This window comes from Mustela lutreola, chromosome 4 (assembly GCF_030435805.1).
Source record: "Mustela lutreola isolate mMusLut2 chromosome 4, mMusLut2.pri, whole genome shotgun sequence".
Lineage (NCBI taxonomy): Eukaryota > Metazoa > Chordata > Mammalia > Carnivora > Mustelidae > Mustela > Mustela lutreola.
The window spans coordinates 39,667,823-39,695,370 of record NC_081293.1 but is presented as its reverse complement, the minus strand read 5'-3'; the positions used below and the strand labels follow the sequence as shown (position 1 = coordinate 39,695,370).

General features: G+C 38.8%; 2 protein-coding genes, 1 non-coding gene and 1 pseudogene across 6 annotated transcripts in view; 3 read left to right on the top strand and 1 right to left on the bottom strand.

The window, feature by feature from the left end:
• Window positions 1–798, bottom strand: part of PARG (poly(ADP-ribose) glycohydrolase) — a 125,583-nt gene extending 124,785 nt beyond the window's left edge. Inside the window, exon 1 of one of the 4 annotated variants that reach the window (XM_059169617.1) lies at window positions 735–798. Coding sequence is in view for 1 of the 4 variants with exons in the window: in XM_059169614.1 (XP_059025597.1) it covers window positions 304–523 (220 nt within the window). In the remaining 3 variants the exon portion in view is untranslated. Of the gene's footprint in view, window positions 1–303 lie in introns of all 4 variants that reach the window. The other 3 variants (XM_059169616.1, XM_059169614.1, XM_059169615.1) reach the window with 3 other exon arrangements.
• Window positions 799–850: 52 nt separating this feature from the next.
• The window catches only part of TIMM23B (translocase of inner mitochondrial membrane 23 homolog B), a 30,204-nt gene continuing 3,506 nt past the window's right edge, over window positions 851–27,548 (top strand). The window contains exons 1-6 of the mRNA XM_059169625.1: window positions 851–1,106; window positions 3,386–3,444; window positions 13,605–13,698; window positions 14,016–14,100; window positions 18,203–18,261; window positions 20,184–20,294. Coding sequence (XP_059025608.1) covers window positions 1,001–1,106; window positions 3,386–3,444; window positions 13,605–13,698; window positions 14,016–14,100; window positions 18,203–18,261; window positions 20,184–20,294 — 514 coding nt within the window. The 5' untranslated portion in view covers window positions 851–1,000. The remainder of the gene's footprint in view (window positions 1,107–3,385; window positions 3,445–13,604; window positions 13,699–14,015; window positions 14,101–18,202; window positions 18,262–20,183; window positions 20,295–27,548) is intronic.
• Window positions 16,556–16,759, top strand: LOC131831017 (small nucleolar RNA SNORA74). Its single transcript, XR_009353535.1, has one exon. It is a non-coding gene; the product is annotated as a small nucleolar RNA SNORA74 (small nucleolar RNA).
• Window positions 21,678–25,215, top strand: LOC131828710 (signal peptidase complex subunit 1-like; annotated as a pseudogene).

The following is a 27,548-nucleotide window of genomic DNA, read 5'->3' as shown; positions in this document are numbered from 1 at the left end:
CAATTAGACTTTCTTAACAACTAATGCAATTTCTCAGTCAAACCCGAGAAAGCAAACAGGTGGAGTCTACTGCCATTTTCCCCCCTGAGAGTGACTGCTCACCAGGGTTTCTCACACCACCAATCCCAAAGGAGAAAATTCGGCCACATTCCCCTACTAGCGACCTCATTGGTTCAGCAAGAGGGCCTCAGAGTGGTGCACATAAGACACCAGAAAGGGGTGACTGGAGTCCCTGGGTCCCCAGACAGAGACCGAAAGGTTCGGGCCAAAGCGAAGGACAAAGATCTTTATTTCCCCACGTACCAAGCGAGGTGGAGCTGCCTCTGTGCGGTACCGCCCGCCCCGGGACGCAGCCTGACGAGGACGGTGGGACCCTGAACTGCACGGGAGCGTCCTTGGAATCGAGGACGCGCCTCTGCCTGCTGGGGAAGCTCCGGGCGTCCGAGGCGGCCGGCGGAGAAGTTGCAGCGGCGCCCCAGCGGGGTCGCTTGGTGCAGGGCTCACAGCCGGGGCCCGCACTCATGCTTGGGACCCGCAGCGCAGAGTCCCCGGGCCGGCCCGGGCGGAGAGCCTCATTCACTAACCCTGAGAGGGACGGACTGCGCCTCCTCCTCGGCGCCTCCCGGCACCATTCCCTCTTTGCCGCTGCCTCTCTCTGCAGTTGCTGCTCCGCCGGCCTCCCGAGCCAAGCCCTAGCCAGTCGCCTGCCTTCCCTCTTCCACAGGCACCCCCACCTGCCTCAGAATGCGCCGCTTTGATTCTGGCTTGGTTCACTTTCCCACCACCGGAAGGCTGCCGTCAGGCGCTTCCGTTTTCCGGGACGTATAATGTCGCAAAACGGAAGTATAAGGATTAGCGGGTACCGGCTCCCGGAAGGTCACCGTGTGAAGGAGGCGGTGGGAACGCGGGTCTCCCCGCTGTTTCTGGGGAGCAACGGCAGAACAGACGAACCTGGCCTGAGGCGGCGGTGAGAAGCAGACGAGCAGTTTGCTGCGACACCATGGAGAGCGGCGGGGGAAGCGGGAACAAAACCACAGGGGGGTTGGCCGGCTTTTTTGGAGCCGGCGGTGCAGGTTACTCGCACGCGGATTTGGCCGGCGTCCCGCGTAAGTATCAGGCCTGCCTTGTGAACATTTCTCAGTGGTTCTTGGCGACCCCGCCAGACATATAGTGTGTTTAGTGTGGGGTTTTTTTCGGCTGGCTTTTACAATCTTCAGTACCAGTAATGGGGTTAGGGTGTTGGCGCTGCCGCTCGAGTTTTTGGAGCCATGGATCCCCGAGAAGTTCTGTCCGGGTGACGTGGACGCGGGATGCTGCGTGTTTTCTTCCCTTTATAGACGAGTGTGCTGCCTTATCTTTCCTACCACACATTTCTTGTGCTTTGAGCTGTGTGTTTGACTCTAGATTAAGAGAAGAGCCTACCTCTGCAAGTAAATACATTCTAAATAGGCTATAAATAACTTTTAAGCTCTAAGTCAGTGTTTCGAAACTGCGATGTAGCCTTCAGGGCAGAACACTTAATATTAAATGTAGGCAAGAAAGAAATCTGAGTCGGGCCGGGGGAGGAGCCAAGAAGTGAACTGCACTTTATAGGCCATTTATGGACTTGAAAAAAGAAGCCAGGTAAGAATTTTAGGAAACGAAATACGCAAGGCCAAAAGTGCAGAAATATGAATACTACCTGTCTGTGCCCTCTCAATCCTGTGAATGTCGTCCAGATGTTTGGGACTTTGTGGGTATTCAGCTGGATGAATATAACTTGTTCTACTTCTCCAGGTCTTCTTTGGTCAAGAGCAAAAGAGTCCTAGTGTCACTTATGTCAAAACTGAATCTGGAACACCTTTTACATATAATAAGCCTTCCGAGGTTTGAGTTTTGGAGCACAAAGGGCACTGCCTTAATAAGACAAAGCATTGTTACACTAATCTGATTAAGGTTTGAAGGTAAATTGAGAAGTCGAGGGTGACCACCATTCACTGAACACCTGGAATGGGCCAACGACTTTTCTGGGTGCAGGACTACCAGTGGTCAAAAGAGATGATTGCTGCTTTCATGGAGTTTACATCCTAGTGTGCCAAGTAACACAAACACATTTCAGTGAATAAGTGTATGTAAAGGCATCAAAACAGGATCAGGGGATGGGAGCAGGTCATTGTTTTAGAATAAATAGGTCAGGGAAAGCAACCAGAGGGTGTTTACATTTGACCTGTGACTTGAATACAATACAAATGTGGGGGCGCATAGGCACATGGAGGTACACAAGGGAAAATGATTAGTTAGTCCAAGTGCCCTGGGATGAGGGGGGACAGACCTGACATGTTTAAAGAACATCTGATGGGCCAGTGTGTCTATAAAGTTGAGAGCGAGTTGGAGCAGTAGGAGATAATGAGATCAGGAGAGCAAGTAATGCCACTAATGCATTGTTTTATAAGCCATGGTAAGGAGTTTGGATTTGATTAAAATTGCGAATGGAAGCCATTAAGGCTGATTTCCTTTTCCTTAAAAAAAAAGTCACTTGAGTTACTATATAGGAAGTGAATTGAAGGGACTAGAGCAGATTAAGGAGTTCATTTAGGTAGGAGATTATTACTGTAGTCTGGGTGAGATGTAATGGTTGGACTAAGATGGTAGCAGTAAGGATGGTGGTAAGTAATAGTTCAAGATGAATATTGAATATAGAATTAATAGGACTTTCAGTTGATGAAAGGACTGGAGTCCTGGGTATTTCTTAGATTTGTGAACATCCAAAGGATTCAAGGATTAAATTCAGAATATGAGAAAGTTGATATTCCTTGATAGATTTTTTTCCCATTGTCAAAGTTAGTGGGATTCAAGTCTGGCTCTCTGAGAGTTTCCATTTTCTTTTGTCCTGACTCCCATTCCTGTGGTGATGACCCAAGAATGTACTACACTGCCACAGCAACTCACCTTTGTCAGCAACTGTCAATACTAAGATTTGAAGGAACGGCCTTAAAATATATATAACTCATAACCCAAGCACTGGTTTTCCCATGAAATTCACTTGTCTATTGTCAGTCTTATTTTGCAATTTGTATAGATGTCAAGCATGCTTGTAGCAAAGTAGAGGAAATTAGCTTTATAATTGACTTCGGCTATGCTTCCTGCTACTTTGATTATTTGATCCACATTATTGCCAATATCTTCTTGGTATGAGAGCCTGAGCCACTAGTGCAGGACTTGGTTTGAAATTCAGGACCTCAGGAGGAGACAGCCACAAACTGCCAGACAGGATAAGGAGAAAAGGAGAAAATTTCATTTTCAGTAAGCCTGTATATCAAAATTGAAAAACATCCGGAACAGCGTAATTAACACTGAATGAAATAACTTTTTAAAATTTCATTGCAATGTGATGTTTTCTCTCTAGTGACTGGTATGAATCCTCTGTCTCCGTATTTAAATGTGGATCCACGATATCTCGTTCAGGTAAAATTAAGACTAGTCCTTTTATGAATTTATTAGTTTGGTGATTTATCTTACTGCTTTAAAAAAAAAATCCAGGTTCTTATGCTAACTAGATCTGTGATACATATTTCTAGAGGCACCAACTCCTTTTTCTTTTCTTTTCTTTTTCTTTTTCTTTTCTCAGAAACTCCAGGATTTGACTTTTATCTCTCTGTTACTAATTAACTAATTCCCTTTAAAGGGTTTTTGGGGTTTGAGGTGTTTTGGGTTTTTTTCCCCTTTACCATTTAAATTGTGAAATGTACTAACATTAAATTTACTATCTTACCCATTTTTAAGTGTACTGTCAAGTAGTATTAACTATGTTTATAATATTGTGCAACAATTACCACCTGCCATATCTGTAACTCTTTTCATCCTGTAAAACAAACTATACCCATTGAAAAATAACTTCATTCCACCCACCTATCCCATGGCAACCACTGTTTTGCTTTTTGTTTCTGGTTTTGATACTCTTAAGTACCTCAAATAAATAGAATTATAGTATCTGTCTTTTTGTGATTGGCTTATTTCATTTAACATAATATTCTCAAGTTTCACTTATGCTATAGCATGTGTCAGAATTTCCTTCCTTTTAGGCTGACTAATATTTAATTGAATAATATTCCATTCTGCTTTTCCATCTGTCCCTGGACGCTTGGATTGCTTTCATATTTTAGCTATTGGGGGTAGTGTTGTTCTGGACATTAGTGTACAAATGTCTCTTCCTGAACCTTTTTTTAAATTTCAGTTATATATTCAGAAGTGAAATTACTGGATCTTAATGGAAATTTTATTATTATTTATCTGAGGAATGCCATACTGTGTTCTGTAGCACTATACCATTTTACATTCCCAAGAATTGCACAAGGTTTGCAGTTTCTCTACATCCTCACCAACAGTTGTTATTTTCTGCAGTTTTTTGATTTAGCTATTCTAATGAGTATGAGATGGTGCTCCTTGTAGTTTTGAGTTACATGACCCTAATGATTAGTGATGTTGAACACCTTTTCATAATGATTTTTGCCCATTTTATGCCCATTGCCATACCTTTGGAGAAATGCTTATTTTTGAATTGAGTCTTTATTTTTTGTTGAATTTAAGTTCTCTATATATTCTGAATATTAACCCCTGAACAGGTAACATGATTTGCAAATATTTTCTCACATTCTGTGGGTTGCCTTTTTACTATGCTGATTACTATCTTTTGAGTCACAGTATTTTTAAATTTTCACAAAGGCCAGCTCTTATTTTTCTTTTTTAAGATTTTATTTTTTCACTTGACAGAGGGAGAGAGATCACAAGTAGGCAGAGAGAGGAGGGGAAGCAGGCTTCCCACCGAGCAGAGAGCCCAATGTGGGGCTCATTTCCAGGACCCTGAGATTGTGACCTGAGCCAAAGGCAGAGGCTTTACCCACTGAGCCACCTAGGAGCCCCCTATTTTTCTTTTTGTTGTTGTTTCCTGTGCTTTGGTGTCAAAAACAAGAAGTCATTGTCAAATCCACTGTCATGCTCTTCTCCCATGTTTTCTTCTAAGAGTTTTTTGATTTTAGGTCTTATATTTAGATCCATTCAATTTTTTTATTAGGTGTTTAATTTTTTTTTTTATTAGGTGTTAGGTAAGGATCCAACTTTACTTGTTCATGTGGATATCTGGTTTTCAGAGCCTCATTTGTTAAGAGTTTTTCCCTCATGGAATGGTCTTGGCAATCTTGTTCAGAATCATTTGACTATATGTGAGGGTTTATTTCCAGGTTCACTATTCTGTTTCATTGGTCTATTTGTCTGTCTTTGTCAGTATCACACTCTTTTGATTACAGTATCCTTGTAGTAAGTTTTAAAATCAGGAAATGTGATTATTGTTCTTTCTTTCTTTCTTTCTTTTTTTTAATTTATTTGTCAGAGAGAGAGCACAAGCAGAAGGAGCAGCAGGTAGAGGGAGAAGCAAGCTCCCCGCTGAGTGAGGAGCCTGATGTGGGACTCATTCCCAGGACCCTGGGATCATGACCTGAGCCAAAAGCAGACACTTAACCAACTGAGTCACCTAAGCATCCCGATTATTGTTCTTTTTCAAGATTGTTTTGGCTGCTTGGGTCTCATTGAGATACCATATTAATTAGAGGATAGATTTTTCCATTTGCAAAAACATGGTATTTTGATAGGGATTACATTGAATCTATAGATTCTTTTGGATGGTATTGATATCTTTTTTTTTTTTTTTTTTTTTAAGATTTTATTTATTTATCAGAGAGAGGGGGGGGGGAGAGCGAGCACAGGCAGACAGAATGGCAGGCAGAGGCAGAGGGAGAAGCAGGCTCCCTGCTGAGCAAGGAGCCCGATGTGGGACTCGATCCCAGGACGCTGGGATCATGACCTGAGCCGAAGGCAGCTGCTTAACCAACTGAGCCACCCAGGCGTCCCAGATGGTATTGATATCTTAACAGTATTAAGTCTTCCAACCCACACACATGGGTTATGTTTCCCTTTCTTCTTTGTTTACATTTTATGGTTTTCATTGTGTAGGAATTTTTCCTCATCAGTTAAGTTCATTCCTAAGTATTATTCTTTTTTAACTTAAAGATATGGTTTTTTTATTTCTTTATTTAACAGAGGGGGAGGGGATGAGAGGGAGAGCACAACCGGGGGAGCAGTAGGAAGAGGAAGAGGGAGAAGCAGGCTCCCTGTGGAGCAAGGAGCCCGTTTTGGGGCTTGATCCCAGGATCCTGGGATCATGAACTGAGCTGAAGGCAGACACTTAACCAACTGAGTGACCCAGACACCCCTACTCTTTTTGATGCTATTATAAGTGGAATTGCTTTTTTTAGTTACTTTTCAAATTGTCCATCACTAGCATATGGAAATCCTTTTAATTTTTTGTGTTGACTTTGTATCCTGCTACTTTGCTGAATTTGTCTATTAGATCTAATAGGTTTCCTTGTGCAATATGTAGGATTTTCTACATATAAGATTGTTTTATCTGCAAACAAAGAAAATTTAGCTTCTTCCTTTTCAATTTGGATACCTTTTATTTCTTCTTCTCTAATTGCTGTTGCTAGAACATCTAATACAAATATCCTCTGCTTTTTCAAAGCTCTCATTGTTCCATTTCACCTTCATGAGAGATCTATATTATGTAGGTGTGTATGTAGTACCTGTTTACGCTGAACAGAAGAAATCAGAAGAGAATTTTTGCTTTTGCCAAAAAAGCAAAAATAGCATTCAGCATTTGTTTTGCAGTGAGCGGTTATAGTGGCACCATCGAGCTCCTTCCTGGGCATCTGCACTCAGCATCTCAGCATCAAGCCATCGCAGCTTATCTGTGAGCATCTGTGCTTTATCTTGATTTATTTTGTGTGTTTGATAGCAAGCTGTGTTCTAAAGTATCAGAAAACACTGAGAGAGGTTTTATTTTGGGTCTAGGAGTACTCAAAACATTTTTCCATGTAAGTTGATGATAATTGCTTCTTTGCTTTATGACATTTTGACTTACAGGAGGTTTCATAGGAATATTCTACTTAAAGATATCAGGGGATTCGTGCTGTGTCGAAAGAAGAGTGGCAGAAATGGGTATCCTTACCTTTTTCTGATTTTGGAGGGAAAACTTTTATCTTTTACCTTTTAATATAATGTTCAGTGTAGGATTTTCATATGTTGAGGTAGTTTCCTTCTATTCCTAGTTTGTTGAATTCTTCTTACCTTAAAAGTATGTTGGATTTTGTGAAATGCTTTTTTTTGCAGTAGTTGAGGTGATCGTGGGTTTTTTTCCCCTCTTTCTTTTAATGTGGTGTATTATGTTGATCAGTTTTAATATATTGGGCCATCCTGCATTACATAAATAAGTCCCACTTGGTCATGGTGTGTAATCCTTTTAATATGCTGCTGAGTTTGTTTTCCTAGTATTTTGTTGAGGATTTTGCGTCAGTGTTCATAGGGGATATTGGTCTGTAGTTTTCTTGTAGTGTCTTTGTCTGGCTTTGGTATGAGGGTAATCTTGGCCTTATACCAAATATTACTTCCACTTCAATTTTTTTGGAAAAGTTTGAAAAGAATTGGCATTAGTTCTTCATTAAATGTTGGATAGATTTCACGAGTGAAGTCATTAGGTCCAGGGCTTTTCTTGGTTGTGACTTGTGTTTTGTGTTAGAGAGAGAACATGGAGTTAAAGGGGGCAGGGGCAGAGGGAGAAGGAGAAAGAGAAATTTTAGCAGGCTCCATGCCTAGCTCAGAGCCCGATGTTGGGCTCTATCTCACAACCCTGAGATCATGACCTGAGCTGAAATCAAAAGTTGGACCCTTAACCAACTGAACCACACTGGTGTCCCTGGTGTGACATTTTTTATTCCTGATTTCACACTTCTCACTAATTATAGGCCTGTTCGGATTTCCTGTTTCTTGGTGAGTTTTATGTCTCTAGGAATTTGTATATTTCATCAAGGTTATCCAATTTGTTGGCATGCAGTTTTTTTATAGTACTCTCTCATTTCTTTTTCTAGTTCCTCAAGTTTCCTTAAGTTGCAAAGTTAGGTTGTATATTTGAGATCTTTCTGATATTTTTAATAAGCATTTATAGCTCTGAATTTTCCCCTTAGCACTACTTTCACTGGATCTCATAAGTTTTGATATGTTGTGTTTTCTTTTTTTATTGATCTCTTAAGTATTTTCTAATTTCCCTTATGATTTCTTCTTTGATCTGTTGGTGGTTTATGGGTATATTATTTAATTTCCATGAATTTGTGAATTTTTAATTTTATTTCTATTACTGATTTCTAATGTATACTATTGTGGTTGGAGAAGATAGTCTGTATAGTATATTTTAAAATCCATTGAGACTTAATTTGTGTCCTAATATATTATCTGTCCTGGAAAATGTCCCACATACACTTGAGGAAAATGTCTATGCTATTATATTATTGATAGGTAGAGTGTTTTGTAGATGTTTGTTAGATCTGTTTGTTCTTTGATTTATGGTGTTAAGTGCTCATATATCCTTATTTTCTGTATGGTTATGATTATTATTATTGAGAATAGAGTATTGAAGTCTCCAATTATTACTGTAGAAATTTCTATTTCTCCCTTTCATTCGACTGTTTTATATTTAATATATTTTAATGGCCTGTTATTAGGTGTATAAATGTTTATAATTGAATCTTTTTGTTGTATTGGACCTTTTATTAATATTCTCTTTCTTTGTAACCTTTCATTTATTTAAAGTCTATATTTTCTGAAATTAGTATGGCCATCCTGCTGTCTTGGATTTTATTTGCATAGAATATCTTTCTCTATCACTTCAGTTTGAATCTTTTTGTGTCTTTGGAATGAAAGTAACTCCCAGTGTAGTTGGATCCTGGTATTTTATCTATTGTGCCAGTCTTAATGTCTTTTGGTTAGAGAGTTTGATCCACTTATATTTAAAATGATTACTGATAAGGAGGAATTTCTATCATTTTGCTGTTTGTTTTTTATATGTCTTCTAGCTTTTTTGTCCTTCGTTTCTTGAATTACTGTCTTTTGTGTTTAGTTGATTTATTTTTTGCAGTGAAATGTTTAAATCTCTCATTTTCTTTTGTGTATGTTCTGTAGTTATATTCCTTTTAGTTACTGGGGGATTTAACATCCTAAAATTTAACATCGTAAAATTATAAATCTAGTTTTTATTATATATTATATGTATAGAATATATATCATATATTATATAGGTTTATTATATTATAAATCTAATTTTTACCAGTTTAACTTCCATAACATGCAAAAACACTTCCTCTTTAACAGGTGTGTACTCCTCCTCTCAGTTGTTAATGTCAATAATTTATAGCTTTAGGGACGCCTGGGTGGCTCTGTCAGTTAAGCTTAAGCATCTGCCTTCAGCTCAGGTCATGATCCCAGGGTCTTGGGATCAAATGCTGCATCAGGCTCCTTGCTCAGCAAGGACCCTGCCTCTCCCTCTGTCTTCCACTCCCCCTGCTTGTGTTCTCTCTCTCTCTCTGACAAATAAATAAATAAAATCTTTAAAAATTAAAAATAAAAAAGAGTAGAGGATTTGAGTATATGTTTCCCCAAAAAGATATAGAAATGTTCAATAATCATAAAAGATATTTAATGTCACTTACTAGGGAAATGCAAATCACAAAACTGACATGAGATACTCCTTTACCACTGCTATAGGTATTATCAAAAACATGCAATAACTGATGTTGGTGAGGATATGGAGAAATTGGACCTTCATGCACTGCTGGTGGAAATGTAAATTGAAACAGCTGCTTTGGAAACAGTCCGATAATTTCTCAAAATATTAAAAATAGAGTTACCATTTGACCCACTAATTCTCCTCAATAGATTTATACCCAAAAGAATTGGACAGTTTCTCAAAATATGAAAAATAGAGTTACCATATGACCCAGTAATCTACTCAGATATATATCCAAGAGAATTGGAAACATGTCCACACAAGAGGTTGTGCACGAATGCTCTTATCAGGTTTATTCTGAATAGCCAGGAGGTAGACACAACCCAAATGTCTGTCAACTTAAAAATAAACAAAATGTGGCATCTCCATGCAATGAGATATTTAGCAGGAAAAAAGGAAGAAGTGATGATAACATGCTGGATGGAACATGGTTGAGCCCTGTAAACTTATTACATGAAAGAAGCCAGTCATAAAAGACCGTATATTGTATGATTCTATGTACATGAAATGTCCAGAATTGGCAAATACAAAGAGACAGAAAGCAGACTGATTAGTAGCTGCCCAGGGTAGGGGAGAAATGGGGAACGACGACTGCTAACAGGTATGGGGTTCTTTTTGGGATAGTGAAAATGCTCTAAAGATGGTAGTCTTTGTTGTATAATACTGAACCATTGAATTATACACTTTAAATAGGTGAATAATATAGTATTTGAATTACATATTAGTAAATAGGATGGGTTTTGGGGTGGTTTTTTAAGAGTAGTGGTTGGGACTTTTTTGTTTCAAGTTGAATCACTGACAGTAATTGGCTGCATTTCTTGTTCAGTGTGTTTCAATAGAAGCAAGTTGATTTGGGACTTAATACTTGTTTGTTTTTGCAGGAAATGTTTGTCAAATATCTGTAGTGTATGTTTATTGATTTTATTTCAAGAGTATCTCTCTCAGTATTTTACTCAAAATTTCAAAACTAGTCACGTGTTTTGCTTCAATGTTGAATGTAGGCTTAAAGGTTGTACTGTAGCTCCATTTAAAAATATGATGAATGCTGTGAAGTGTATAACCTGGCAATTCACAGACCTGTACCCCTGGGGCTAATAATACATTATATGCTAATAAAAAATAATAAATAAATAAATACATAACACTGTGACCCTGCAGTGCTAGGTGGGGCTTGGGATTCTTGCTTAATCACAAACATTTGTAGTGACCTTTTCCATTCAAATGCAAAGGGGTTTCAGAATTGAAAAGTTTTTCTCATTTCATTATAAAAACTATGGAAAGCCTAAATTTAAAGGTTACCTTAGTTAAAACTGAATTTTATGGAACAGTTTTCCATACTTCTGAAGTACAGAGACATCTTAAGTACTACAGGTGTACTCACCATCTACTGGTTTTTGTCAACAACTTTTATCTGAGGCACTATTTGTGGTTTCTCTTACTATTGCTTTGTGTTGTCCCCACCTTTGCATCATCACTGATAAATTAAAAATTACATTTGGTAGATAATCTTCCGCTTTTTAGGCCAGATGAACATCCAATATAAAAACAAGATCAATTTGAATATTTCTAACATCCAGTATCTCCAGTTGAAATATAAATATTTCACATAATCTTGGCCTTCCGACTATTTTATCAGGTACAGTGGTTCCCATCCTTGGATGCATTTCTCTTCTGTGTGGCAAACAGTGGTACTGGTGATTGTTACACTGTGTCCTCAGCACAAGAACGTTTCAGTGTATCTTCCCTACATCCATGTGTTATCTTTACTTCAAGAGCAACCTGTTAAGTGCTTATTTCTTGCAGTTCAAATTTGGCTTGCAGAAGTTTTTTTCATAACATTAAAAGCTGTTAATCACATTTTTATAGAAAGCCAAAAGCCTTTTGATTTTCTCCCAGGATTAATGTAATTTGTCCAGGGTCCCCTCCCTCAAAAACGTCTTTGCACATTTTTTTTTACGTGAAGCAGTACATTTAAGGAGCTCTTGGGTGGCTCATTCAGTTAAACATCTTCCTTCAGCTCAGGTCATGATCCCAGGGTCCTGGGATCCATTCCTGCTATGCATCCAGCTCCCTGCTCGGAAGGGAGCCTACTTCTCCCTCTCCCCACCACCCCATCCCCCACCACCACTCATGTTCTTTCACTATCTCTGTCTCTGTCAAGTAAAGAAATAAAATCTTTTTAAAAAATTAAGGACTGAAACAGTGCATTCTAATTGCATTTAAAAGATTAAGCCCCAATGACAGCTAACCATGAAATTGTTTTCAAGAGGCTCTGTGTGTGAACTGATGTACATTTGCCTTCGTCCTTTTAGTACTTTTATTATGGTTGACCCTAGCAAAGAGTTGAGTTGGTGATAACATGCACTTTGCTTATTAATCTTCATCAGGACCTTTTAAAAAAAAATTTCTATTTGTAATTAGCGATCCATTTCTAGGTTGAAGAATTATATACCTCATTAAATATAGCATTTCTAAAACTTCCAAGCCAGAAGTACAGTTTAAAATTAAGTGATTAATTTAAAGGTCCAAAACTGGGGCACCCAGGTGGCTTCAGTGGGTTAAAGCCTCTGCCTTCGGCTCAGGTCATGATCCCAGGGTCCTGGGATCGAGCCCCACATCCAGCTGTCTGCTCAGCAGGGAGCCTGCTTCCTGCTCTCTCTGCCTGCCTCTGCCTGCTTGTGATTTCTGTCTGTCAAATAAATAAATAAAATCTTTAAAGGTCCAAAACTTTTGAGAAACCATGTATATCATGATATGGGATCTCTTCAGAGTTGGCTTATTATTGCCCAACAGACTGTTTTTATGTGATGAAAGTAGATGTGCTTGCTTATTTGTGCACTTTTTGGTGAGAATGTATGCATAAGCCAGAAATCAAAAACCAGTGCATAGCTGCAGTTTTCCTAATCAGGAATGCATTTACTGAAGTTCCATATTTGGTAAAGTGATGTTTACTTGTTAGCAAATTGCCAGCCGTGTGTGCTTATGGCCTATTTTAACCATTTTTGTATAGAAAGCTTGGCAAACCTGTATTGAATGTGTTCTGTATGAGTGTATTGTATTATAGAATCAATCATATTGTGCACTTACAGTAGCATTTTCAACCTAAAATTCTTAAGTAGCCTTCATGGGTTTCATACCAAATTTGTATATGCATTTACTAGAAAGATTATAGCTGTTTTAAGATTATTAAAATAGATGCTTCCCCAAACTGTTAAGAATTAAGAAGGTAGGGCGCCTGGGTGGCTCAGTGGGTTAAGCCGCTGCCTTTGGCTCAGGTCATGATCTCAGGGTCCTGGGATCAAGTCCCGCATCGGGCTCTCTGCTCAGCAGAGAGCCTGCTTCCTCCTCTTTCTCTCTCTGCCTGCCTCTCTGCCTGCTTGTGATCTCTCTCTGTCTAATAAATAAATAAATAAATCTTAAAAAAAAAAAAAAAAGAATTAAGGTAGTTTTGCCCTTGCATAATTGATCTAATCTGTTATGCTTTTATAGTTTCTGCTCATTTTTTATGATAATAGTAAAATTGTGCTTGATAAATAGTAGCTATAGAATGAGAGTTCTTTTTCCACAGTGGTATCTCAATCGAATAAACCGTTACTTCTCTTACCTTTCCGTTTACCTTTCTCTAGAGCTGGTCTTCCTAAACTCTCTTGCATGTTACATCATATTTATCATTAAGTAGGACAAATTACATACAATTGGTCAAACTTAATTCAAAAGCAAAGTTCTGATGAGAATGCCTCCTAAAAACTAATGAGTGTAACTGTATGTGTAGTTCATTTCACTTCACTTTGATTTAGGTATTGCTGTTGCAGAAAGTTTTAATTTATGCTTGACTAAGTATAGTTGAGGTTTAGTTAATCTCAGGTTTTACTTTTGTTAATTTGACAAATTAAAAAACACTTTTCAAGTACTGGGTTTTGAGGGGAGCTCAGCTTGTTTTTTGTTATTGCCCCTTTAGGATACAGATGAGTTTATTTTACCGACTGGAGCTAATAAGACCCGGGGCAGATTTGAGCTGGCCTTCTTTACCATTGGAGGATGCTGTATGACAGGTGGGTATGATAATTTTTTTCACTGTCCTCAATCCAAGTAGGCAAAAGTTCTTAAAATCAAAAGCAATTCAAGTACTGGTTTCAGGGTTTTAAAAAATCATTATTGAGGGCCACCTGGCTGACTCAGTGGACCATGTGACTCTTGATCTTGGGGTTTTAAGTTCATGTTTCATGTTAGATGTGTAGATTACTTAAAAGTAGAATTTTTAATAATAGTAAATAAGTAAATGATCATTATTTACATTTTTTATTTTTTCCTATTAAATAAAAGTAAAAAAGAATCTGAAGTGCAGTTGTTTTTTACTATGATTCACTAGGGGCTGCATTTGGAGCAATGAATGGTCTACGGCTAGGATTGAAGGAAACCCAGAACATGTCCTGGTCCAAACCGAGAAACGTACAGTAAGTCTTATGTAATCATCTCATGTAGTGGTGTTTGAATATTAACCTCTACTTTGTTGACCTGATGAACACAATCTTGAGATTACACATGTTTAGAGGATTGACATCCATTTTGATCGATTTTTTTAATTAATCAAAATAAAAGAAACTAAGGAATCAGGTTACTGAGGCTAAGGTTTGTTTTGTTTGGTTTTTTTTAAAAAGATTTTATTTATTTATTTAAGTGAGAGTGAAAGATACCACAAGCAGGGAGAAAGGGTAAAGGGAGAATCAGGCTCTCCACTGAGCCAGGAACCCAATGCAGGACCCCAGGATCATGACCTGAGCCGAAGGCAGATGCTTAAACCATTGAGCCAAAATGAGGCTAACATTTTAAAAGGAGTGATTTTTGGTCTGTGTCCCTCAATTAGCTGGTGCTACCCCAACCTAACTTACCTACCTTTTCATTCTGTAGGCCTATATGGGATTCTTTTCAAGTTGTTGAGTTGCTTCATTATTTGGATTATTCGAGGGCATGCAAAAACCACAGGACTTGGTAGTAAAAAAATAAGCATGTAAGAGTGGTTGCTGGATATGCTGTCATTTGAATTGAACTACTTACTGAGTTCACACCCCGTTTCTGAAAGAAGGCTAAAGAAAGGGAAAGTACAGATGTCTTCACCCTGCCTAAGAAATAAACATGACCAGTCCATGTAGATACTCTCTAAATAATTCGATGTTTAGTTTTACATAACTTTATGGCTTCTGGTTTTGCTTTAGGACATATTAAGCTCCATTTTCTTTGTATGTTATTTAGCCAGCAGGTGGCAGCAGGTTTGCTAAATTAGATGTTGGGAATCCTGAAGGCTTGTCAAGTTTCTCATATTCCTGTTAGGATGTAGATCTTGGCTTTACTAAGCCACATCCTTGAATATTTTTACTTTTATATTAATATTTGTCCCTTACTCCGGGGCACCTGGGTGGCACAGTCAGTTAAGTGTCTACCTTCGGCTAAGGTCATGATCCCAGGGCCCTAGGATTGAGCCCCATAATAGGTTCCCTGCTCATGGGGGAGCCTGCTTCTCCTTTTTCCTCTGCCTGCCACTCCCCTGCCTATGCTCTCAGGTGCTTTCACTCTTGTTCTCCCTCTCACTGTCAAATAAGTAAATAAAATCTTTTAAAAATATATTTGTCCCTTATTCTAGTACATTTTATTTTTGACTTTTTTGTGTTATAGAAAATTTTTTTAAATATACCAAAGTAGACAGAATAGTACAGTTTAAGACCCATGAACCATAATCCATCCTCAACAGTCAACCAGGATTGGGACCAATTGTGCTCCATCTCATTCTTCTCTCCCATACTACTTTAAAGCAAGTCCCTAACATCATATTAAATATGAAAGTGGATGGTCCGGGCACCTGGGTGGCTCAGTCCTTAAGCATTTGCCTTCATCTCAGTTCACGGTCCCAGGGTCCTGAGATCAAGCCCCCTGTTGGGCACCCTGCTCAGCAGGAAGCCTGCTTCTCCCTCTTCCATTCCCCCTGCTTGTGTTAACCTCTCTCGCTGTCTCTCTTGGTCAAATAAATAAAATCTTAAGGAAAAAAAAAAAGGAAAGAAAGTGGAAGGTCTCCTGGGAAAGATAAATTTTGTTTCTTAAAACAGTGATAGTAATTTTTGGAGAGAGTCAAATTGGTTTGTATTTTTTAGATAAGATTTTTTATTTTTTAAATATATCATTTTATATAACAATTCTGATCTTACTAAATAGGAAGTGTTTAAAATAGGAGACAGCTGGAGCACCTGGGTGGCTCAGTTAGTTAAGTTGCTGCCTTTGGCTCAGTTTATGATCTCAGGGTCCTGGGAATGACCCCTGCTTTGGGCTCCCTGTACAAAGAGGAGTCTACTTCTCCCTACCCACCTCTATACCTCATCCCCTCTTGTGCTCTCTTGCATTCTCCCTCAAATAAGTAAATAAAGTCTTCGAAAAATAAAATTAATAAAATAGGAGACAGCCTCTAAAAATGGAAAGAAGATAAGGTTTGGGGCCAGACAGATCTATGTAGCTTTAAAGCCTAGTTTAATTACTTACTGTTTTGTGATCTTAGGTAAGTTTTTTCTGCTTTCGGCCTTGAAGAGTTATTGAGAGGTGATTAAAGTAATTTAATTAATAAGGGCCCAGTATGTGGAGATGCATTGCCCAGTCATACGCCAAACAATTTCACCAGTTTGCAGTGCTTCCAGCAGTGCATTAATGAAAATTACTAGTTTTACAAAAGTGTTACATAGGACGATATGCTGAACTTAAAATGTTGGGAAATATGTAACAGAATTAATTAGAAACAATATACTTCATTACTAATATTTTTTAAAAGCCTTTTAGAAATAATACAAATTTTTGTTATTTGGGCATTAATTTAAGTGAGTTTTAATTGCATTAAATAAGTTTTTTCAGTCTTACTGTAATTCCATAATTTCCAGCAGTAGTCAGCTGTCCGGATAGACCCATTCCTGTGATGGTGTTACACTGCTGGGAGAGGAATGTCCTGTCTTCTTCCTCCAGTTGCCTCTGTCACTGTTCTGGTGACAGCTGGCACTGGTGCAAGGCAGAACTGTGCTTCCTTGAGAGTGTGCTGAGCGTTCACTCTGGCCGCTTCGCTCTAGCCTGGGAGCAGACACAGGATGCTTTCTCCATGCATTCTAGTTGGACAGCTTTTCCCTTCTCTTTGAGTATTTCCCTTTAATTCTGCTTTATATTCTACAGTATCCCACGCTTTGATCCCAGTTAACATCCAAAGTATATTCTTCCCTAAAAAACTTAATTGTAAGCTAATTTGTCCGTTATAATGGTATTTTTAATGTAAATCAATTACTATAAGCTTTTTTATAAAATACATTCTAGGTTGTCATTCAGAGCCTTTCTATATTTGCCTTATATTTAAAAATAATAAATTTCTTTACTCACTGCCTGAAAATGTTTGAGGTTTAACCTTTATTTATATTTATATAATCATCCTTAATAAATTCTGAGGAGATACTGAGTTAAGAAAATTGGGGGCGCCTCGGTGGCTCAGTGGGTTGGGCCTCTGCCTTCGGCTTGGGTCATGGTCTCAGGGTCCTGGGATCGGGCCCCGGGTCAGGCTCTCTGCTCTGCGGGGAACCTGCCTCCCCGTCTCTGTCTGCCTGCTTCTCTACCTTCTTATGATCTCTCTCTGTCAAATAAATAATCTTAAAAAAAAAAAAAAAAAGGAAAGAAAAAGAAAACTGGGGGCACCTGGGTGGCTCAGTCATTAAGTGTCTGCCTTCAGCTCAGGTTATAATCCCGGGGTCCTGGGATCAAGCCCCACATTGGGCTCCCTGCCCGAAGGGGAATCTGTTTCTCCCTTTCCCAGTCCCCCTGCTTGTGTTCCCTCTCTCACTGCCTCTGTCAAATAAGTACAAATCTTAAAAATAAAATTAAATTAATAGAACTTTGGAGGGCACCTGGGTTGCTCAGTTGGTTGGGCATCTGAGTCTTGATTTCAGCTCAGGTCATGATCAAGGTGTCTTGGGATCAAGCTCTGCCTCAGTGGGGTGTCTGCTGCTCTCCATCTCCCTCTGCCCCTCCCCCCTGCTCCTGCTGTCTCTCTAAAATAAGTCAGTAAATCTTTTTAAAAATAACTATGGGCACCTGAGTAGCTCGGCCTGTTAAGCGTCTGCCTTCGGATAAGGTCATGATCCCAGGGTCCCAGAATCAAGCCCCCATCAGGCTATCTGCCTCTCCCCTTTCTGCTGCTTGTGCTCTCTCTTCCTCTCTCTCTGTGTCTCTCAAATAAATAAATTCTTTTTAAGATTTTTTCCTTTTTTTGACAGAGACACAGAGAGGGAACACAAGCAGGGGGAGTGGGAGAGGGAGAAGCTCAGTCCCAGGATCCCAGGATCACGACCCGAGCCAAAGGCAGACACTTAGTGACTGAGTTACCCAAGCGCCCCAATAAATAAAATCTTTTAAAAATAAAAATAAATAAAATTAAGAAAACTTTGGCTGTTGGATTAATACATTGTAAATAGCTATGGTTATGATTTTTCACATTAGAGAAATGGTGATTCTAAGCACAAATTCTTTCTCTTTCTGCCCTGGTAGGATTTTGAACATGGTGACTAGGCAAGGGGCACTTTGGTCTAATACTCTAGGTTCTCTGGGTAAGTAGAAATCTCACTTAATAATAAATCATTGATGCGAAGAAAGAATGTATATTTATCATGAACAATTTAATCAAAATTCTTGCCTCAGGATATTAAAAATTTTCGTTAAATCTATTGTAATGAATAGTGTAGATAAATACTTAGGAAAAGACAATGAACAATATAACAAAGTAATACTAATACCATTTCTCAATGTTTTAAAAGTCTTTTTCAATATTACGTACTCTCCTGTCCAAGCAAGTTACCAAATCATGTTTTAAGTAGATAGAAAATCCAGATAATTTAGGTCCAAGTCATATGCCTTTGTATGTTAGGAAAGGTTCAGAGGTTCTGTAGTAAGATATGATTAATTCATCCCTCTTTGTATGTTTTCCTAATAACCCCTTCAGCATTCTCTTTACCTCGGAGATTTCCCAGACCTAATTTCCAGAGTTGCAATAGGGCCTTTGTAGATAAGAAAGACGTTTGTAGTTCTAATTAAAGGGTCATTTAGTAGGACTTAGGACCAAAGTATTTCATATTATATTGTTTATGAATGATTGACTCTTTTGATGACTCATGGCTTTTAAAAATTATACTACCTGTGGTGCCTACACTAACAGCTGTGTTTTTGTAAATTAGTTGAAAGTCTGAAAATCTTTTATTGGTGGCAGATTAAGTAAAAGAAAATACAAGCATCTTACTGAAAAAATAGAAGAGGCATCTGTTGTGAGAGAATAATATCCCAGCTTTGCCACAGGATTTAGAAGCAGTACATTTTTCCTAGGAAATGACTGCTTCCATATCCTGTTCATGTCACCTTTGCTCCCACCCCATACAGTGTCACCCTTCTTTATTTCTGTTTGGATGCTTATATACCTAGTCAGCCATCCTGGTCTGTCCAGGGGCTGTCTTCGTTTAGCACTGCAGATCTCGTGCTCCAGGAAACTCTCAGTCGTGGGTGAATTGGGATGGCCAGTTGCCTTGTGTGTTCCCAGTGTAATATGATCAATCACAATGTTCTGCTCAAGTTCAGTTTCAGTTAAAGAAGTTGAACTGGTAAGAGCCTTTTATAGAAGTATAAGAACATCACACAGGATTTGTAAGGCAGAGTTTGGTGTAATATTGATGGGTCAAACATGGTATAATTTTGAGAAAATATAAGGAAAAGGATTACTAGGAATCTTTACAGGTGTGGGAGAAAGGTAGTTCTGGGGAACATTTTGTTAAAACTAAATAGTGCTGGTGTTAATTTTTTACATGGGCTGGAACCTCAGGTGTGGGAGAAAGGTAGTTCTGGGGAACATTTTGTTAAAACTAAATAGTGCTAGTGTTAGTTTTTTACATGGGCTGGAACCATACCTCAATTTTTTTAAGTTAACATTTTTCTTACAGTAGAAACGTATGTGTTTTTGTTTCTAAATCCAAAGTATAGCTATTATGAATAAAATATAAGTGAAGATTAAAAATATTTCTCCTGGGACTCCCCAGTGGTACTTTTTATAATTAGCTACCATTCATGTTTCTTCGGAAGCCTTCTGAAGAAAGGCTGCTGCAGCTGCTGCTGCTGCTTCTTCTTCTTCTTCTTCTTCTTCTTCTTTGGAAGAAAATCCAAAGATTTTCTTTGCATTTCCCAAGTTGTACACACATGTCCCTGCTTTACATGCTAGTGAATGTAGTTTTTCTTGCCTTTTTTTTCCTTTTTTTTGAGTATGCAGTATTTCATTATATGGAAAGTCCATTTCTTAGTCTGTGCCCTTTGGTGGGCATTTTATTTGGTGCCAGGCTTTTCCTGTTACAAATTGTGTGTGTGTGTGTGTATATAAAGAATATGTATATTCTTTATGTTTATATAATGTCTATAAGATATATTTCTCTAAATATAATTGCTGTACTGACATTTAATCTCTTATTACTGATCAGTTCCATTTTCCCTGTAGCTTTGCTCTATAGTGCATTTGGTGTCATCATTGAGAAAACACGAGGTGCAGAAGATGACCTTAACACCATAGCAGCTGGAACCATGACAGGCATGTTGTATAAATGTACAGGTAGGTACTACTGAATGAAGGCGCTCTCTCTCTCTCAATATACTTTGAAGTATGCTTTAAAAACTAGGTATCCACAGTTTTTAAAGGTTACTTGACACGTTTTTTGCAGTGGAATGGAGTGTTGTCTAAAACCTAATAGTTGTTTTGGGTTTGGGGTTTTATTTTGGTTTTTTTATTTTGATAAAATATACAAAACATAATATTGACCATCTGAACTATTTTTTAAGTGTAAGTTCAGAAATGTTAAGTTAATATATACATTGTGAAATATCACCACCATCTAACTCCAGAAATTCTCTTCATCTTACGAAACTGAAACTCTATAACCATTAAACAGAAACTCCTCATTTTCCCCTTCCTTTAGCCCTTGGCAACCACCGTCCTGCTTTCTAACTATAAATCTGAACTCTGAGGTACTTTAGCTTTGTAAGGAAAATCATACAGTATTTGTCTTCTTATGACTGTCTTTTCACATGTAGCATTATATCCTCAAGTTCATCCATGTTGTAGCATCTTCAGTATTTCCTTTTCAAGGCTGAATAAAACTCCATTGTATGTATTTACCCCATTTTGTTTATCTATTCGTCTGTCAGTGGATAGTTGGATTGCTTTCACTTTTGACCACTGTGAATAATGCCTCAATGATGGGCGAACTAAATACAACTCAACTTTGAAAAAATAATCAGAACCCTAAGAGTTGAACCAAAATGACCTGCATGGAGATCAAATATCTCCTCTGGGATGGAAAACAAACTAACATTCACTGACTTATGATTATACTTCTATAAGCACTTACTATAACTTATTTAAAACTTTGAAATGAGGGACGCCTGGGTGGCTCAGTTGGTTAAGCGGCTGCCTTCGGCTCAGGTCATGATCCCAGGATCCTGGGATCGAGTCCCACATCAGGTTCCTTGCTTGGCGGGGAGCCTGCTTCTCCCTCTGCTTCTGCCTGCCTCTCTGCCTGCCTCTCTGTCTGCCTGTGCTCGCTCGCTCTCTCTCCTCTGTCTCTGACAAATAAATAAATAAATAATTTAAAAAAAAAAACAAAACTTTGAAATGATAATCATTACACCCCAGTTTAATAGATGAGCACAGTATTAAGATGACCTTTTTTTCAAAGGTCATATAAGTAGGGACAGGCCCAAATTTTTCATCACATTTCTGCATTAAATAGCTTAAACTAGGCACCTGGGTGGCTCAGTGGGTTAAAGCCTCTGCCTTCGGCTCAGGTCATGATCCCAGGGTCCTAGGATCGAGCCCCGCATCGGGCTCTCTGCTCAGTGGGGAGCCTGCTTCCTCCTCTCTCTCTCTCTGCCTGCCTCTCTGCCTACTTGTAACCTCTGTCTGTCAAATAAAATAAATAAAATATTTTAAAAAAAAAAAATATATATATATATATATATATTTAAAGACAAGATTTCACATAAAAATCTGGAATTCCAGTTTCTTTTAAATAAATGGAAAACACCAAGCTTACATTATTCACATTGGAAAATGCCTGGGGCTGAGTGGCAGCTGTGTCTGTACTAGTTGGATGGGCACTGAAGTTTTAGCTCATCCCGCTAGTCCCTGTCTTCTTCAGGGCAAGCCACTGTGGCATTTCCTGTGCTGAGGGCAGCCCGGGGTATAAGAATGTACTGGATTATCATCTTGGGACATACTATATATATTTAAAAGATAGAAAGGAAAAGGCCAAATGATTGATTTTGAAGGAAATGGGAGACCAGCTTTCTGTGTCAAAAACTTCCCTGCAGTAATGGCATTTGTAACACAGTCTGACACACCTGCCACATAAATTATAAAAGAGAAAGGTCTTGGTTCAGTAAAGAAAAAGCAAAGACTATCCCTTAATTCTGTGTCAGGTGACAGTAGATTTCATCTTCCATTGCAATTATGAAGCAGAGGAGAAGTTAATAACTGCTGACTTAGAATTCCAATGTTGACTCATCTTTCCTAGCTGAACAATTTAAATTTAGCTCAACACATCAAAATCAGTCTACAAAGGCAGATCAGTGTGTTTTACTGATTTCTGGTTTAGAGTGAACTTAATAAGACAGCACAGAATTACAAATTTTATATGGCAGAAATACAAATCCAACTTCCAACTTGTACATTCAGGGCTTTGGAGTAGAGTTCAGGCACTCTTGGACTAGAGCCGGCATAAACTCCTAAGGACAGAAGTTACATTTAGGGAATGGCTGATTACTGCCAACCTAAAACATTTCCAATCCCCAGTGTATTTTTTAACAATAGAAACTAAAGTTTTAAAAAGGTTTAAAATTAAAGTAGTATGACTCAACGTAGGTATGGAGCTACTTTAGTGGAAAGAAAGTCATGAGGAAAAATACATGAGAAAATGGATAGTTGTCAGACCAAAAAAGGAATAATTCTGTGGAGGTGATTTTAGTTCATACCTAATACGTGTTTAATGGATCTATGTAAATATTTTCAAAGGGTATGAAAAATTATTTGCTTTTCTGTGGCATATGAAAATCTGTTTAATAATGATCAGTGTTGGGGCTTCTGTGTGGTTCAGGTGTCTGCCCTCAGCTCGGGTCATGATCCCAGGGTCCTGGGATCGAGTCCTGCATTGGGCTGCATGCTCAGTGGGGAGTTTGCTTCTCCCTCTCTGCCCTTCCCCCTACTTGTGTTCTCTCTCTCAAATAATACCTTGAAAAAATAGTAATGACCAGTATTCTACCGAAACATGAACAGCTCTAGTTTCACTATCATTCATAAACTTAAGACTAATGTTTTAAAGGCTTTAAAGGTCATTTATCTGATATCAGGAACAGGGCATCAGAGACCAAAAGATATGGGTACTCCCTGTTCCCTCACAAAAAGTCCCTGCCTATTCATTCTGTGCCTTCCCTAAGAAGGTAGTCTTAGAACAGCAAACTAAATAAAAGTAAAAGGATATACAGAGACATTTCTTCATATTAAGCAAATACTGTCAGAGTTATTGTTAATAGGTATGTGTATCAGTGAATGCCAGGCCTTCAGAATGAAACTGTATGTGCTAAAAGGACTTCCTTAACAACTTCTTTATTTCTATTTCTGGCAGCAGTATTCTTCCCAAAAATGAAAATGCACAAAACATATGTAACAGGCAAAGGGCTAGCTGCTATAATATACGAAATATTTTGACAGATCACTTAAACCAGTAATTTAATTAAAAAATGGAGTAGAGTTGACAGAGTGCTTCAGGGAAAAATACAAATCACCACTAAACAGTAGAAGTCATTCAGTTTCACAAGCAACCAGGGTAAAGCAAAATAAGATAAGATAATATTTTTCACCATCTGTTTTTTAAAAAGTGATGGTAGGGGCCCACAGCCATCCCATTGCTCAGCTCTGCGAGCTGCCCCTGGTATCAAATACTGGTGCATGCGGTCCCCGAGTCCCTGCCGCCAGCCTTCTCAGCCAGTCATGTTGGAGCATCTGAGCTCGCTGCCCACACAAATGGATTACGAGGGCCAGAGCTAAACAGATGTTTCAGGGAATTTTTCTTTTTCTGCAATAGTTGGATTTATCTGTAGGTACGTGGCTGAACAGTTTGGGTAGACTGTCTATATAGTTATGGCCGGATTTGCTTTTTCATGTTTCTTGACACTTCCTCCATGGCCCATTTACCGCCGGCACCCCCTCAAGTAGGTTACCTGTTCAAGACTCAGGCTCAGAAGACAAGAAACCAGGGGAAAGGAAAATTAAGAGGCATGCTAAAAATAACTAATTAGGTTTTTCATGATTTAGCTTTACTCTTGCACCTGTTTTCATTTTGTTTGAGAAGAGCTCAGTTTTCATACCTAAAACATGAGCTAAAACCCACTGCTGCTCTTTCAGCACAGCTGCATATAGACTTTGTTCTCTTTATATTTCACTTCCAGCTTTGCTGGCTGTTGATTTATAAATACTTCAGACCTCCTCTTCATAATATTCCTCTGAAATGAGAACAGAAAACACAAGTATGCAAAGTTTCTTTCAGGTCTATCAAAATAATGAATAAATGCCTCGTAAATGAAAGTACAATTTAACTGTCAAAAGTTTTATAATTCACTGAGTGGTTAAATTTTTTTAATGTTTGCAATTAAAACTCAGTGCAAGCCTGTGTCTTATAAAAAATAAAAAGTGATGGTAGGGGGTGCCTGGGTGGGTCAGTCATTAGACGTCTGCCTTGGCTCAGGTCATGATCCCAGGGTCCTGGGATCGAGCCCCGCATCCAGTTCCCTGCTCAACAGGAATCCTGCTTCTCCCTCTCCTATTCCCCCTGCTTGCATTCCCTTTCTCACTGTGTTTCTCTGTCAAATAAATTAAAAAGTGATGATAAGTAGCTGATGGTTACCGACCTGAGGTGGGTTGGGGAGTGGGTGAAACAGCTAAATTGGTGACGGGGAGTGAGGAGTGAACTGGTGATGAGCACCAGGTGATTAAAATAAAAACTTAAAGAAAAAAGTGATGGTAGGTGACACTGCATATTGGCAAAGGTAAACAAGCAACTGGCATTAGTTATTACTGTTTTAAATACGTAGATCCTTTGCTCAGGTAATCTTTCAAGAATTTAACCTACAGCAAACTATGGCATACACCCAAAACTGCTTATACCAATGTGTTTAAGACTGGCTTCGAGGAGAGGGAATATTTGAACAGAGACAGATGAGGAAGCACGTAAGGTGGACATCTGGAAGCAGTGATGTAGGTAAAGCCTAACAGAATGAAGACCCTGAAGTGGTGGTTAAAAGGCAGTGGGGGGGGGGGCGCTGGGTGGCTCGGTGGGTTAAGCCTGCCTCTGCTCAGGTCATGATCTCAGGGTCCTGGGTCCTTGGATCAAGCCCCACATGGGGCTCTCTGCTCAGCAGGAAGCCTTCGCCCCGCCCCGCCCCCCGCCTGCCTCTCTGCCTACTTGTGATCTCTCTCTCTCTCTCTCTCTCAAATAAATAAATAAAATATTAAAAAAAAAAAAAGGCAGTGGGGGAAGGAGAGAGTAGTAGAATCTAGAGATATAAAAGTGGCAAGGGCCCAAATCAGATAGAAGATGGAACTTCATAGGCTACTGTAAAGAATTTGACTTCACTAGGCTTTAAGTTGTACATTCTGAATACAAGCATTTCCATTTACTTGGAAGCCTTGTTTATCATAACAGAGAGGTAAGCTTTCACTGTTGTTCTGGGTACAGGTTACACAGGAGATGTTAGTTAAGTCAGGGTTTATAAATCCTCTAAAACTTAACCTAAGATTCTCAAAGGGATCTGGGCCACCATACCACCACAGGAAAGCAACCACCAAAATGACTAAGAATCTGGTGAAAAAAGGAGTCCAATGAGAACAGTCATTTAGGCAGCCATAAACAGCTGCGATGATGTAAGATCATGTAATAAGTGTTGTCTTGCTTGGGAGAACTGGGAGTGCTGGGAGAGGACTGGTGGAGCGGCCGTGAGGGAAGCCCGAAAGCCCGCTGCTCTGCTGCCCGGAGCCACACGCCCTGCTTCCACTTTTGAACAGAGAGAGCAAAGGAAAAAAAGGCAGGAGACAGCCCCTGTTGTAGAGCTTCAGTCACCTTTGGTTTCCGCCTTTCCTTCATCATCCCCTCATTGCATCATTCATAAGGTTCACCATCCATCACCTGATTTGCCTTTTCTCACAAGTCTAAACTTCCGTAGCAGAACTTTTTCATTGGCCATTTTGATTTTAGGTTTCTACCTTCAGTTTGTCTTATCTGTTCACTATTTCTGGCTTAATCTTCCTCAGGTATGGTTCTAATTCTAGTACTCACTGTCCAAAAACCTTTGATGGTGACATAATGCTTTTCAACTTAAATTTTTCACCCCAGCCTTCCATGCTCTAATCCTATCCTATGTTTTCAGGCTTTTCCCCATAACTTCCTTATATATATCATATGACCAAACACATAAATTTGAAATCCAGTCCATCCATAAGGCACAACTCAACTGTTATTATCCCTTTTAATAGATAGTTTTGTTTTGTTTTGTTTTGTTTTTAATCTATCCTGGAGGCAGTTCAATGTGGTGAAACGACTAAGGGCTTTGGAATCAGACTGGGTTTGACTCGACTACCACTAGATCCCTAAACCACTACATGCAGAGAGGAACTTGTCTGAATTTCACTTTGTTATATGAGGGCAACCTATATTTTCCCCTCACTGACTTGTAAATGGGATAACCTATAGAAAGTAAGTGACTTAAATCCCACCATAAGCACATTTCATATGGTTCTTACAAGGCTTAACACAGTTTTCCTGGTAGGAAGTCAGATAAAATTTCAGATGGAAAAATCAAGAAATAGCAAGGTAGTTGTGTTATTTAAAACCATGGAAGTAAAGAGCGAAGAATGAAAGTAGTTGCCTTTGGGAACTAGGAATTAACAGGATGGTTCGTGTGCCACATTGTGCATCACTAAAATCTTTTAGTACTATTTTGACTTAAAATTATGCCTGTGAACTTGTGAACTACTTTACTAAAATTAAAAAAGTGAGGGCGCCCGAGTGGCTCAGTTGGATAAGGGATTTCTTGAGCTCAAGTCGTGATCCCAGGGTCTTGGGATCGAGTCTCATATTGGGCTTCCTGCTCAGCAGGGAGTCTGCTTCTCCCTCTGACCTTCCTCCTCTCATGCTCTCTCTCATTCTCTCTCTCTCAAATAATTAAGTAAATAATTTTTAAAAAATATTAATAATTAAGTGAGCAAATATCTATTTATCAACATAATAAAAATTAGGCATTGATTGGAAGGGGGAGTGGGGAGTTACTGTTTAATGGATACATAGTTTCAGTTTTGCAACATGAAATTCTCTGGAGATGGTTTGGGGGGGTGGCAGCACAATGCCAATATACTTAATACTATTGAGCTGTACAGTTAAAAATGGTCAATTTTATGTGTCTTTTACCTCAATTTTTAAAATAAATTTAACAAAATTTAAATTTAAATAGTGCAAAAAAAATGTGGATGTATTCTGTAGTAACCATGTGAGTGTGTAGGTTAAGGCTGCAGAGGAGGCCAGCAACTTCTGCTGGCCAGACAGATGCCTATCTGTTTACTGCCTGGAGGCTGAGAACGTGTTTTGTATTTTTAAATACAGTTGACCCTTGAACAACATGAGGTTGAACTGCAGGAGTCAACTTATACATGATTTTTCTTCGTTCAGTATAGTTCTGTTTTTTTTATGATTTTTGTAGTAATCTTTTCTCTAGCTTGCTTTAAGAATGCAGTAAGTAAGAATGCAATAAATAAAGAATAAAT